This window comes from Eumetopias jubatus, unplaced genomic scaffold, assembly GCF_037043125.1.
Source record: "Eumetopias jubatus isolate StellerSeaLion01/CBP00866 unplaced genomic scaffold, mEumJub1_p1.0 scaffold_3, whole genome shotgun sequence".
NCBI lineage: Eukaryota > Metazoa > Chordata > Mammalia > Carnivora > Otariidae > Eumetopias > Eumetopias jubatus.
In genome coordinates this window covers 121470043-121485680 of record NW_028274809.1, presented here as the reverse complement: position 1 = coordinate 121485680, position 15638 = coordinate 121470043, and the positions used below count along the sequence as shown (strand labels likewise).

Below are 15638 nucleotides of genomic sequence, written 5' to 3'. Positions count from 1 at the left end.
CTCTTCAAAAGTAGATTTCAAATAGCAATTGCTGTTCAAGACATAAAAACGTGTACATAAAGATTATAATTATCCTTTAAAAGGATGAATCAACACACATTTTACCTGGCATATCTGCTTGATCAATTTGGGCCATTGTTATTAAATGCCTGTTAATCAGCTCCTAAGAAAAGAAAACAAGTATATTTACATATTAACATAGCTTCTGAAATCTGATTTTCTATTATAACTAAATAACATTAAGTATTAATATTTTTTGGTATGTGTACTTTTAATGTTGATAACATGAAATGACATTTCTAAAAATGATAAAACGTATAAATAGATAGACCTACCCAAATTTAGGGTTGGGGTTAAGTAGCTGTGCTATATAACCCAAAGCACATAACTAACTCCGGCTGAAAACTCAAGGCCAATTCTAATTTGTCAATAATTCACTCATCAACACTATATTGGTACAACTTACTTCTGTGAAATAAAAATCTTTCTGAGAATATAAGTATAAAATGAAATTCTACATATCAAATAATACCTAGATTAGTTTACCTTAAAAAAAACTAAATTATTTTATAAAACCCACTTTATAGAAAATATTAAGCTCTTTTAAAATGAGGTTTATTTCTAGGCCAAACTACTTATTCTCATCCTACAGATATTAGCAAAAAGTTGTCTGAAGGTTAGAAACCATTTAAATAATTTATTTAATATATTTTAGAGAGACCTTTCAATGTATAGGATATGAAGTGCAAAAAGGTGACCCATTTAAATAGCTTTTCTGTTTTATGTCCTACACATACTTGTAATTTTCTTGAACAGGTTTCCTTAAATAAATATATCAATGAGAACTCATAAATTCTAAATTCTATCTGCTTTAGTACAGCATATTTGATTAAATTGTATGATTTGAAAAGAGCTTTGTTCTTTTTTCAGTTGTTTGCTAAAGCACAACAAACATTAAGTATTTCCACCAGGGATTCTGAAAGCATACCTGTCGGAGTTCATCAGCCATGAAGAAGGAAGGTGCATTTGCTTTTGGTTGCATATAAGCAACATGAGGTGCAGTTGGAGGATAAATATGATAGTTTGGAAATACCTAAAAAGGTAGGGAGGGGGAAAATGTAATAACCAATTGCTCTCTATTGATGAGCTTTATCATTGTTTTGATAAAGTTTTAATCTTTAACAGTGATAAATAAATGGATACATTTTAATGATAATGAATTAAACACCTCAGAAGAGCTGTTATTAGTATACTTTTTGAATGAACTCACTTTAAAAATAATCTTATAATGTAATAATGTATTTAAAAATGTAACGAGAAAGGAAATTTCTTCAGATACAGTAAAATTTAACTTCCAATGAGAAGCCAAAGCTGCTCTTTGGAAGAAGAGTTATATAAGAGTTTGTAAATATTTTTTAAAGCAGTTGGAAGAGAGGAAGAAAGCAGATATTCAAAGTGTTTGGATTTAGTCAGATAACGAGGTTATCCCCAAAGAGCCACCCCCGTGAAGGGCTTTTTGTGGCCAACCTAAACAAACTGTTATGTACATACTGGTTAAACACTTCAAACTGCAACAGTAAAGAGGACCAACTGACTTACTCTGGGTCTGGGTCTGCAGCTTAGGGGAACAGAAGGGTGCAACAATCTACTTAAATACTATCTGGGCAAACTATAGCCAAATTACTGAATCTTCCAGCTTCTTGGAACTGAATTGTTCCCCACCCACTGCTTCTTCTCTTTTCCCTCTGCCTCTCCTTCCTCTTCACTGGTCCCTGACACAAAATCGATGTACATTCTAAACTCTTTTCTTTTTTCATTTTAAAAGCTGAAACACTTTTTTTTCCTCTTTGAAATTTCTGCTGCCCTCAGATGATTCCTTTTGCTCTGGATCTCAACCAGGAAGTGGTTTTGCAATACCTGTAAGGTTTCTTTTAAACTCTATCTGTAGAGAGAATAATACCTCCTTTCTTTTGCCTTGGTTTTCTTACACCAGATAGCACAGTTTGGCTTAACCACCTCAGGTTTACCATGAGCATATTTTTAAGAGTTGTCTGAAGGGTAAAAACATCATAAAAATGTGCCATATATAATCTCTACAAAAACAGTTGAGACAGTTTTGTGACAAAAGAACCTCTTTATAGATTAAAGCAAATTTTCTCTTTCTACAAATATGATAAAATATAATAAAAATGTAAATAATTATAAAATATAATAAACCCCCAAAAAAGGTAAAACATTGATGGAATTCTTACTTGAAAGAACCAAGGAAAGTCTCTACTCTACCTCAATTATTTGACCTTCTGTTCGGCAAGCTGTTCTGTGATAATTTTTGAAAGATCTCTGACCAAAAAACAAAACAAAACAAAACAAAACTATTAGCTATTTATTAGTTTTTAAAAAGCATTTTACATAATTTACAAGTACTTCTATAAATGTTTTCACATTTATTTCTCATAAGGAGGTCAGGTAGTATCCCCATTTACAACTGGGGAAATGGGCTCAGAGGTACTAAGATTCAAAAGTCACAAAACAATGGCAGGACTTAGACTCTTAAAAAACATTAAAGAACTCTGTCATCTTCCCAAATTGCCTTTTAGTAAAATATTTATCAAAATAAACCATTAATTTAACTTGTGAGATCAAAATCTGCTTACTAAAATCCAAGTATACTTTTCATCTAAATCTATAATCTGTAATTATGTCATATATCTACAATTTAGATCAGCTCTTGTGTTTTAATGGAATTTGGCCTTCTAACTCACAAGCTCTTCACCTACTACTTATTTTACTGTACCAGTTAAAAAACAATTTTTGAACATGGACACAACAATGAAGCTAAAAGGTACAATTTGTGGAACGTGACGACATTTCCCTCTCTGCCCTTTCCCTCCTCCCTCCTTTGTTAGCTCTTTCCTCATCCATGATCAGGGCTCCCCCGGGGCTTCCTCCCTCCTTACCAATAACCCATATTGGAGACCTCTTATCACTATCCTCCACTATCCAGAGATCTAGAAATTAAATCACTGCCTCACCTGAAGCAAGAGTTGATCATCAGTTTGCTTTCAGTAACTATGATAAGAAACCATCTACTTTCTCTGACTTCTTTACTAGAGTTAAAACTACCTATACCTATAAACAAATGTAGCAAACGTCAACTCTAGCGAGCACAAGTACTAGGTAACCCCATGAGCAAACATGCCATGAAGTACTAAACTAGAGCTTGAATCTAATCTGTGATTAAAACCAGATTTGTCCAAAACTGGAGTTATTATTACTGCAGAAACAGTTTACTTTGAAGAGATGAGATCAGAATTATCATCTAAGTTAGAAAATCAAATACTCACTTTTTCACATCACAATAAACAGATGCAAGAGGGGGTAAACCTCCTTATTAATCTCATTAATAAGAAGGAATTGTTGTAAGAGTACTATCACTTCTCCTTTAATGCAGACATACCATTCCAGTCAAAGGTGCTGGGGTTGTGTCTGTATAGAAGTAAGTCGTCCCACCGACAGTTTCCTTTTGGATCACCTGACCAGAAGATGGAGTCTGAGAAACAGGATTATTAACAGGTGTAGAGGCACTAGAAGGCACCATGTAATTTGCTGGATTTGGAGTGTGACTTCTTCTTCTGGGGGCAGGAGAAGTATGCGGAGTGATCTTGGGAGAATGAAGAGGGGAAGATCCAGCAGACAAGGACATTCCTGAAGAAGATGTAAAAATGTTTCTTAGGGAGCAAAATTGGTTTTAAAGAAACACATCTGGAAAATAAAATGCAAACATTCATTTGGAAGAAACATCATCTTTAGCAAATTCAAGTGCAAAAATAAAAGCCATAATTTTATCTTGGTTTGTTTTAGAGAAAGCTCTGATGAAAGCAAATGTAACGTTTTTTTTTCAAAGACAGACATTTCCAAATAAACTAGGAAATTTATTGCAAGAATAGTCTCCTCCATATCAAGGTTTACATGAGAAACTTCAATAGTAAGAATCATTAGTAACTTAAATTAATTTAATGGAAAAATGAGAAATAACAAACTGGGACTCTTTAAAATCCTTTTTATAAGCTTATTTTATAGAAGCCTTTCTTTCATACAGGGCCCAATTCCCTTTTTGTGAAGAATCATTTAAAACTATGGCTATTAACAATACAAATAGCAACATTACCCTAAAGTAGTATAGTATTAAAAATCAAACTATTTAATGATATTCACTAGGTTTCTTTTGGCCAAATACAATTAACAGAATGGTTTGAAAAAGCAAAACAATTAAGTCTAGTCTTAGCTGAAATACATGACGGCTTACACATTATGTTTTTTTATCAAGCAATATACTGTTCTGATGCCTTTGTCTTTAACTCTAAATAGGCACATACTAAAACAAATGAAAATTTCTGCAGATGCCTAACTTTGTAAAATTAGGCCAACTAGGTTCTAACACAAGTTCTATCCAAACACAACTAGTAAGAAACCATTTTTTGTAAGGCATCCTCTATTATGATTCTAAGGTGAAGAAAGGGAAAGGATAATTGTCTTAACCCTTCAGGAGATTCCAAGCTAGCTGAGAAAACAAGACCAGGTCACATGTAAAAGACAAAAAATGACTTAAAAAAAACACTCAAAATATAAATTAATATACTGCAAACTACATGCATAAATGCAGATGGAATGCAAATTAATTAAAACCAGGTAGAATTAATCAAAGGCTTAATGGAGGTGATCAGTTCTGAGCAGAGATTGAAAAGGGTTTCTAGAGCTACAGTTACACTTCCTGAAAAACTCGGCTTATCCACAAACTGTTTTCTGGCCATTTGGGGAATGACTAAAACCCACACCTTTAGAGTAATATGCCATCTTACAATGCAAGGAAAATGTTTATACCAAAATGCCTCTGATCAGAGAAATATAATTAACAGGGACATGAATTTCAATTTTGAGGCATTCAAGAAACAAATACCAACATTGTTTTTTGGAAAGATGTAGGTAGACAAAACTAAAGTGAGAACTGAGATAACACTTATTTTTACTCTGGAGAGCCCTCTGCACTTTTTAAAGAGTCTTAACATAATTATTTCGTCTGATTTTCTGAGCAACTAAATGAGTTAGGCAGGTGAGGCAGGTCAAGTTACAAGCACCACAGGAGAGATCAGAATTCAGACATGAAGAGGTTTTTTGATTTGACCAGTGACATTTGTGCAAATTCAACAGCAAAGCCTCCTGGCTCAAACCCAAGTCTCCAAACTCCAAATGTAACACTCCTACTGCTATAACACAATGTCTACTGCATGAACATTAAAACAGGCCAGGCATTCTCAAGTAAGTCTTAAATATGTCTAAGAGAGACTTTAAAAATCTAAACCCCTTTCAAAAAATTATTTATAAGGAAGCCAAGCTACTATATTAAGATATAAGCGTATTAAAACAAAAACAAAAACAAAAACTGTTCCAGAGTTCTGTTTTTCTAACTCTGTATTACACATTTAATTGCAGGTTAATCCATAGAGCAAAAATTGAATTACTGAACTATTTTCAAAAGATAAAATACTCCCCACTTACCTAATATGAAATGCATTTAAGATAGTTTTCCTAAAGCCAGTGTTCAAGTCTTTCCAAGACAAAACTGGCCAAGTCACCAAAGATGAACAAATTTGTTTACTACCTTTAAATCAAGCAACAGCAACAAATATAGCTACCAATTCTTGAGCACTTTCATTGTGGCGGGCACTAATAAAAGTACTTCATATACATCAGTATATGTAATCCTCACAACAACCCTGTGAGGTAGGTATATAGTATTCACCTCACTGCGAAGAAAACATTAAAAAAGTTTTTAAATTTATTGTAAGGACGAACATAGGTTATTAAACAAAAGAATCAAGACTTAACGCAGGTCTATTGATTCCAAAGCTTATGCTCTTAGCCAATATACTATCCAGTCATCCAGTTTCTAAGTCTTGTACTAAAGAGTAGAAAAGGGATCCATTGTCTATAGTAGTAGCATTACTGACGACATAAGCCACGTGGGGTGGAGGAGGTGCAGCATGGGGTGCAAGGAAAGATTCTGACATCAAAGTAGGTGTGCAAGTGAGACAAAAGAATCTCTCTTTAAGGTTGAATACATGGCAAAGGATTACCAAAAACAATCTGTGGTCAGTTAAAAAGGAAATTCACAGTATAGTAGAATTTTTAAGTTGTAAAGTAATAAGCTTTCTCTTAAGAACTTTTAATTTTGTAGCTATACTAATAGAAAGCTGCAGCTCCAAAATCTGAGTTCATATATCTGAGCTGAGGCAGATTACAGTTATTTAAACACATTCAAAATGAAACACGTACACTATAAAGCATCACTACCCATAGGGGCAACAGGATATTTAAATGTATAGAGAGCTAAAAATGAAATTAACCCCTGAATTACTAAAACATCAAACCTAGTCACATAAGGCACAGCTTTGTGTCACCAGAATAGTTTACAAACTTGTTAAAGAACTGAGTAAAATATGCACACATCTGCTCGGAAGAGAGGTATTCTGTACCTAACTACCATGAAGACAATAGCCACAACATACTTAATGTCAACTGCCTAGATCCAACACTAAATTATAAACAGCACAAAGGACTAGAACCATACTACAGAAACGAGTAGTCAAAAATAAAGATGAATTAAAATGAACAGATTTGGTTTCATCTCTCTCACATGTAAATACTCCTTTATAAGTTCTGTCTTTCCTTATGTTGGGGATAAGAGCTACTTGTGGTTATTACTACACCAACACCCTGCTCTTACTGGTACTCAACCACCAGAACACTTAAGCAAATATAGTAACCACTGAGGATACTGTAAGAGACAATCTGGAATAATGAAAATTTGTATTTAAAAAAAGATGATTTAGAAGTATTTCATTTTTGTATTTATTGTTTGTGTTAGTTTTTGTAGTATACTCTTAGAATGACATTTTGGTGACATCATATACTGTAACTATATTATAATTTACTAGGTGAATATGCACACTGTGAGACTTAAGTCATATATGTTGAATTAACTGCTTTAGAACATTTAAAAAAATCTTCTCTTAAATGTATCCTAATTCAAATAAAAGTGAGGAAACAGTAAAGAGATGCTCCCTGGAGGAGTTAACCAGAACAATTAACAAAATATAAGAAATGATATTAAAAAAAAATCACAGCTAATATACAGAGACAAAGTATCAGTGTTTTTGGATGACATGATTCTATACCTGAAAAACCCAAGAAAACCAACAAAAAAGACTCTTGTAAATAATGACAGAGTTCATTAAAGTAAATGGTTACAATATTAATATACAGTAAATGAACAGCATTCCTAAATACAAACAACCAGCTAGGACAATACTGTTTCTGGGAAATGAGAGACTGAGCTAACATGATACCCTCCCCTCAACCCCTGTCAGTGCTGTGAATACACGGAACTATGAGATATAGTATGACCCAAATTAAAGGATAGCTGAGGTAAAAAAAGAACAACAACAAAAAACTCCAAGAGTAAGAAATTAAAGAAAAATTTGGAATTAAGAGGTTACACTGTGGAAAGTTTGAGAAAAAAAAACCTAGGCTAATGGAGGCTTTAATGCCCACATGAGAATGTGAAACATGGCCTTCAGCCCAGAACACATGGGGAATGGAGCTCTAATATCAGTGTGAAGCCCAGAAGTCTGGAAAAGCTGCATGAGTGAATGTAGGATGAGAAAACTTCTTTCTACCTACTGGCCCATGAGAGGCAAAAAGTAAGCTTGCTTGTGGAAGAGAGATGGAAGAAAGGAGAAGGCTGGGGTTGTGTGGAGAGAGAACGCTGTGCCTATACCAGGCGCAGGCAGAGGAGATAAAATTCCCAGGAGACATGTCACAGGCATCCCAGTGAGAAAGTAACATAAAGCTTGAACTGCACGTGACACTTGCAGGAAGCAAGCACCAACTGTTCTGATGAATGCTTCTACAACCCAGAACAGACAAGATCTCTCCCCAGAAAAACAACCCCACTTTTTAAAAGAACTCCCAAAGTCAGAGTCTGCATGCATAATACAGTTGAGAATTAATACCCTGAGAAAAAGGAATCTCAGAAAACAGAACGCTATAAGACATAAAACTAAAATGATTAAAGACATGAGAGAAATGACAAACATCATGAAAAAACGGGATATTTGTTCTTCTTAAACAGAATTAGACTCTTTAAGAGTAAAAAATATAATCACTGAAATTAAAGGGAAAATTCAATAATGGGCTAGTATGCAGAATACATAAAGAACTCTTATGACTCAACAATAAAAATAAATTTTAAAACAGGCAAAGGATGTGAATAGACATTTTCCAAAGAAGATATACAAACGGCAAATAAGCATATAAAAGAAGCTCAACATCATCAGTCATTAGAAACATGCAAATCACAACCACAAAACCACCTCATACCACTAGGATACAATCAAAAACAAGGACAGTAACAAATATTAGCGAGCAAATGGAAAACCTGAAATCCTCATACATTGTTGCTGGGAATGTAAAATGATGCAGTCACTTTGGAAAACAGTTGGGCAGTTCTTCAAATTGTTAAGCATAATTATCATATGACCCAGCAACTCCACTCCTAAGTATGTTACCCAAGAGAACTGAAAACATGTTCAAACACACACTTGTACCTGGATGTTCAGAGCAGCATTATGCATAATAGTCAAAAAATGGAAACAACTCAAATGTCTATCAACTGATAAATGTGTAAATAAAATCTGATCCATCCATACAATGAAATGCTATTCACCCATAAAAGGGGTGGGGAATCTGATATTATGCTGTAACATGGATGAACCCTGAAAACATTGTTAAGTGAAAGCAGCCAGACACAAAAGGTCATGAACTGTATGATTCTATTTATATGATATGTCCAGAACAGGCAAATCCTTTATAAAGACACGAAGTCAATTAGTGCCTTCCAAGGACTAGAGACAGAGAAAATGGGGAGTAACTACTAATGGGTATGAAGTTTTCTTTTAGGGTGAAGAAATGTTGTGGAATTAGATAGTGATGATGGCTACACAACTGTGATTATGTTAGCATATTCACCACTGAATTGTATACTCTAAAAGGGTGAATTTCATGATTTGTGGGTTTTACCTCAACCAACAAACAACACATAAAAATCTAGGTATATAATTAACTAGAAAAATAGGGCTTATATTAAGAAGAGGTTAAAACTCTACTAACTAACAGAAACAAAAGGTAACTTGAACAAAAGGAAATAAATACCTGTACTTACTTGTTATAAAGATTTCAATTCTACCCATAACTAATGCTAGAGTCCAACATAAGGCCAAACCAATTATATCTATGTGGAAAAATAAACATTAAGAATAGCCAGGAAAATTATTAAGGAAAATTAAGTACAGCAAAAGAATAAAGAAAAAGTAAAAGAATAAAGTATAAGACCAGAAGACAGTAAAGAGTGATAAAAGCTACAGTAATAAAAATGTTTGATAAAGAGTCACATAAAGAGTGGGTCAATACAACAGAATGGGCACAAAATGAGACCTCAAATACATATGAAGAAATAAGATAAAGGTGGCATTTCAAACTTTAGTGGAGGAGAGGACAGCAGTCAGATATGACAACTTACTGCTGTCACTAAATGACAGAATGAATACAGACATAAGCAAAGATAGTTATTTAGATAAAACAGACATAAGCAACTGACCCTTTCATTCACTTTTCCTACATAAATTTCAGATAAAACATTCAGACTGAATATTTAAGAGTTCACGAAGAAAAGTACTTCAAAGAATATTTTTAAAAATATAATGTTATGAAGACCCAAAATGAGAAAGTCAAAAGAAAATGTTAATCAATTTAACCTCTTCAAAAATAAATTTCCTACACGGCAAAAAAAAGATATTTCCAACACTTAAAAAAAAGGCTAATCTGCTTAATATAGTTCTTAAAATCATTAAGAAAATAGAAAGCAACCAAAAGAAAAAGGAAAAATTACACTACTAGTCAGTTTGTAGACAAGAAAATTTAATGCCTAAAATATGTAAAAAGATGCTGTTATTCACTAACAAAGAGACACAAATTAAAACCAACATTATCACTGGCCTCCTCTCAGACTGGCATAGATTAAAAAGTTTATTAAGACAATTAAAAAGGTGGGTAGCATATAAATACTGTCACACACTTGTAATATCAGTTATTACAGTCTTTTGGAAAACAATTTGGCAATACCTATCAACTAAGACTTTTTAACTGACATGATAATGGTAAACAATTCAAAGCCATAAAAGGAAAAATAAAAGCTGTGAACTCCATAAAAGTGGATATTTTTGTCTTGCTCATCTTTTAGACCCACAGGAGTCACTGAATAAAGGCTTCACAAATAAATGCTAAGGTTACTTTTAAATCCCTTCTAGGGAAAAAAAAGTGATTATTTTTTCTTTCAGAAAAGTTAAAAAAAAAAAGATGTCCTCTCAGATAACAGATGCATCTGAGATGCCAAGAATAAAGATCTCCCGAAATATGAAAATATTAGAAACATTCCTTTTAAAATCAAGAACATGACAAAAAATGTCAATTATGACTACTTCTAAATAATACCATATTAAAGGCCTTAGCCAATGTAACAAAACAACAGAAGAAAGGTTGCAAAGGAAAAAATAAAGCTATCATTATTTGCACACATGTAAGAATCTATAAAATATTAGAAATACCAAAGTAACCAACATACAAAGGTCAATCACATTTTCTACATACTAGAAATAATTGGAAAAATTTTATTTTTTAAAGACAGCAATTATAATACCAACAAATACTAACTACAAAGTGTCTCAGAGGATCTAACAAAATATACATAAAGACCTGAACACAGAAAATTATAAAACTCTGTAGGAAGACCTGGAAAAAAGATAAAAAAGAAGAGATAGTCCATATTCATAGATAGGAAGATGTAATGATGATGATTCTTTTCATCTAAAGATTCAATGCAACTTCCCTGAAGACACCATGCTGCCTCATGTATCCACAAGTCTCCCAAGCTCCTTCCACCCCTGGGACTTTAATCCACAACCCTACCTGCCAACACCAAATTCTCTAAACCCCATCCTCATAGTAAATTCCAATTCATCCTTCTGAAAAATCTTCTACTCTATAAAAAATTTTCTCAATACCCGTATTTTAAAATTATTCCCATCATTTTGCATTTTATCTTTTACAGCAAGTACCACACGTTTTAAATTGTCTCTTTGTAGGAAAGAACTATATACCTTAATCCTCTCTGTATTCCTAACTATACTTTGTTATAGCACAGTTGTCAGCACACAAGAAATCTGTTAAAAATAAACTGATATAGATAAAGTTTCCTCTTTTTGACACCAACAACTAAGATGCTAAATAGAGCAACAGCCATGATCAGGAAATGGAGAACGCCATCACCAGAATTACCTGAGTATAACAGGAAATTGGGAGGAAAAAAATCAATGTGTATGCTATCAAGTGACATAGATGTTGACTGTCACTATTTAAAAGCAAATGTGAAACAAGCCAAAAACCGTTGTGAAAGAAAGGGAGGAATTTGAAAGAATTTGGGGTGAGGACATTCTTATACAACAGTCTGATTATTTTAGCATTACTCTTTCCAGGTCAATGTAGCTTGGGTAAACCTAGCTTACACTAATAACTTTAACAAAATTCCAACAGCCAAACTAAATCCCAAATAATAAATTGTCGTGTATGACTATACTGAAGAGAACAGTTTAGATAAGAAATCTAAAATATATCTCATACTGAACAGATGGACTTAAATTGAAGAAAAATAGAAGCATCATCTTCTTAGCAACAGAGTCAATATTTGGGGCCTCATCCAAGAGAAAATCATACTAAGGAATTCCTGTGATAATACCCAGTAGTACAAAAAACAAAGTTACTACTAAAAATACATTTCTTAATTTATTCATTTTTTAACCAAATCCCCAATACCACCACCTTCCTAAAATAAAATGATTACACAGTTACAGCCCAAAACAGACACTAAGTTTTTACTCCTAAATTCTAATAGGGTCTTAAACATACTAACAATACATTTTCTTCCACTTTGCTGATGATTTAAAGGATGGATATAAAACATCAACTCCAAAGTTAGGTTCAGAAGACCTGACTTGCTCTTTCAGTGCTTCGGACACAAACTTTAATTCTTAGTTCATTTCTATCACTAGCTGTTCTTGGCCGAAAGAGAAAATTAGTTTAAGTATTTAATTATAATCATTTTAACAATTAAAAGTTTGTATATCACAGAGTTATTTGCAATTTGATTATCTGCAATTTGCAACCTGTCAAACAAATTATTTGCAATTTGCAACCTGTCAAACAAATTATTTGCAATTTGCAACTGTCAAATAAATCCCCAGGATACTCTAGGTAACTCTATTGTATGCAGGACAGATTTCTACTGAATAAAACTTCTTGAAATAAAATGTTAACAGTTACAGAATAACATGAGAAATGCACTAAACTCTCCATATAATAATTACTGTATAAAAAAACTGCTTTAAAATATAATCCTTAGAGTTTCGCCATAAATTTAGTATCAAAGATCCTTGGCTGGGAGGTCCTCAGGACCACCCCCATGTTTAGAAATTCACTGGAACTCAAAGGATTCAGCATATAGTTGCACTCATGGTGAAGATTTATCACAGCAATGTAATAAGCAAATACACCCATATCTCAAGGAAAAAGCACACAGGTAGAGCCCAGAGGAATTCAAGTCTATGTTTCCTTACCCTCTCTTCCTCTCATGGGGGTTCACACAGCTCACTATTCCTCCAGTAACATGTGTACAATCTATGTGCCCAGAGAAACCCATCAGAGACTCCATGCCCTTGGTTTTCATAGGGAACTGATTATAGGCACCCTCTGCCTAACACATACCAGAATTCCAAACTCCCAGAAGAAAAGCAGGTGTGCAGCTTAAATTAAATTGTTTACATAAAGAGTCTAGGCACAGTAAACCACCCTCATCAGTTGGGGAACAATGGGAACACTCCTTAACTCCAAGTTCCTGGACATCAACCAAGGGCCAACCTTGCAAGCAGGCTTTTTTAAAGACACAAGTCTTTAGCCTGCTATGTTAACTCACTTCTGCACAGACACCTTGAATTGTGTCTAGTAAAGTCACCACTGTTTCATAATTCTGCTCTACAGTAAAGTGAATATTGTTACAGAAAAATACAAGAGCAAATGTTTTGTTTTTCCTATCTAAACATATGTCCCAGGAAAGGAACAGGAGAAAAAACGTAAACCTTAAGATACAGCAGTGAATTTCACTACTTTTTATCCATACACCTTTAGAAAAGATTACATATATTAGCGATGCATACTCCATGGCTAGGAAATATAGCAAAGAAAAAATGAATATAGTTCATATAAAAAGGAGCTGAACCTATGTGCTTCATTGCTCCTATCTCTAAGTATTTGAACTATCTAAATACACACACTAAATGTTATGGCTTAAAATAAGATTGTAGCTACTAACATTAAATAGAAAAGACTTCGTAATATCAATAGAGAAGTCATATTTTCTTAGCTTCTAGCATACAAAAATTATAGAACGCATTCAAAAAGTTTACTTATTTAAACATTAGAAGATTATGAAACAATACTTTATACTTAGTAAATAATTGCTGGATTCTGAGGAATCCTACAGAGGATCATCTAGGCTATGATTTGGTATATGCATCATAAATAAAAGTAGCTGCTTTCAGCTTCAGTAGCTTAAAAACTATTCACAGCCTTTATCCCAGAAATTCTAGTTCTAGAAAGTATCCTAAGAAATCACCCTAAATCCTAGTTAAGATAAATATATATATATACATATATACACACACACATATATAACAGTTATACATATATATATATATATATATATAACAGAACATACACATATATGCTGCTTTTTAAAAGATAACACTATGATTCAACTTTTTAATAGATGAAGTAACTTTTTAAAAACCGAAAGGCAGGGGCACCTGGGTGGCTCAGTTGGTTAAGCGTCTGCCTTCGGCTCAGGTCATGAACCCAGGGTCCTGGGATGGAGCCCCGCGTCAGGCTCCCTGCTCAGCGGGGAGTCTGCTTCTCCCTCTCCCTCTGCCTGCCTCTCTGCCTACTTGTGCTCTCTCTCTATCTCTATGTCAAATAAATAAATAAAATCTTTAAAAAAAAAAAAGGCAATTTGAAGGTTAGAGAAAATACTGTCAATCAACTAAAGTCTATTAAGGTGCTAAGAATGGTTTTAGGGGAAATAGCTCATTATAAGTGATGCGTTATAATGTGAACTAAAATTTTTCTCATGACATGGTTATTTGATCCAGTTAGGAAATACAGAAAAGCTATTTTTTTTAAAGATTTTATTTATTTATTCATGAGAGACAGAGGGAGAGAGAGAGAGAGGGAGAGAGGGAAGCAGGCTCCCAAGGAGCCTGGAGCCCGATGCGGGACTCGATCCCGATGCGGGACTGGATCCCAGGACCCTGGGATCATGACCTGAGCCGAAGGCAGATGCTTAACCATCCGAGGCATCCAGAAAAGCTATTTAAATAATTAGTAATGTTACTGAAAATAAAATCGATTTAAGTTTACATTCTGAATAACCTTGAGCATAAGCTTGTTTGCACAAATATTAAAGTCATCATCTATATTGCCTTATAATAAAAGAATATAGAAATTTAAAAATCCTAAATTTAGAAAAATCCTAGTCAATATTTTCATTTCATGATAATCACCCCATTGAGTCACCCTTAAACTTATAATTATCTTCTTAAAGATAATTTAAGAATCTATTTAATTATCTACTAAAGATATGTAAGAATCTACTTCACGAACTTGTCAATAGTTTGAAGAAAATATTTTATAATTTCCAATTTTTAGCCAGAAGTAGACTAAGCTTTTTCTCTCTTTTTACAAATCAGACAACGGGCCCAGAGTCGCTCAGTGATTTGTTCAGTCATATAAATTCAGTGATCATAGAAATGAAACTAGAATCTAGGCCCCTTGAGTGCTAATACAGCTCAGGTGTAGTACTCATGCTGTTGAATTTAACCTAAATTTAAATCCCTAATGACTACATAAAAGTAATGTACCTAGAAGGAAAAGTTATAGTATAAAGAGAAAAACATGGTTAAAGGCAGAATTGTCAAGTTTCTCCCTGTCAAATATAAAATATTAAAGGAGGAGAGGACGATGCAACCAATTAAAAATATTTATCTGTTAAAGTTTCTGGAATTCTACAGTAAGTCTTAAAATGATACCATCAGTCCTAAAGGTTTAGGTACTATGAAAAGAAATATGGGACTATGAAGCCATGTATAACTGCTACAACAAGAGTGATTCAGAAGGTATTGAATTTAAAAACTATCAGAAATCAAAGTTTCTGAAGAATCCTAGCAATATGGATGTCTGGGTTATTTTCTTTATTAAAGATTTTTTAAAATTTATATATCTAGTGACAATAATTTTTCTCCCCCCCCCAAAGTTATTATTAAACTGATAGGATGCATTTTATAATATATGGCATCTGAGAATCTAGGAAAATATGGTAAATCTAGATTATGGTTTGATCACTTTTCTGCCAAACAAGG

The 15638-nt window shown here is 33.5% G+C and overlaps 1 protein-coding gene across 1 annotated transcript in view; it reads right to left on the bottom strand.

Annotated features, from left to right (window-relative positions):
* The window catches only part of PAN3 (poly(A) specific ribonuclease subunit PAN3), a 125173-nt gene that overhangs the window by 33752 nt on the left and 75783 nt on the right, over positions 1–15638 (bottom strand). Inside the window, 4 exon segments of the mRNA XM_028104644.2 lie at positions 106–163; positions 989–1093; positions 2284–2340; positions 3458–3705. Of these exon segments, the coding sequence (XP_027960445.2) occupies positions 106–163; positions 989–1093; positions 2284–2340; positions 3458–3705 (468 nt within the window).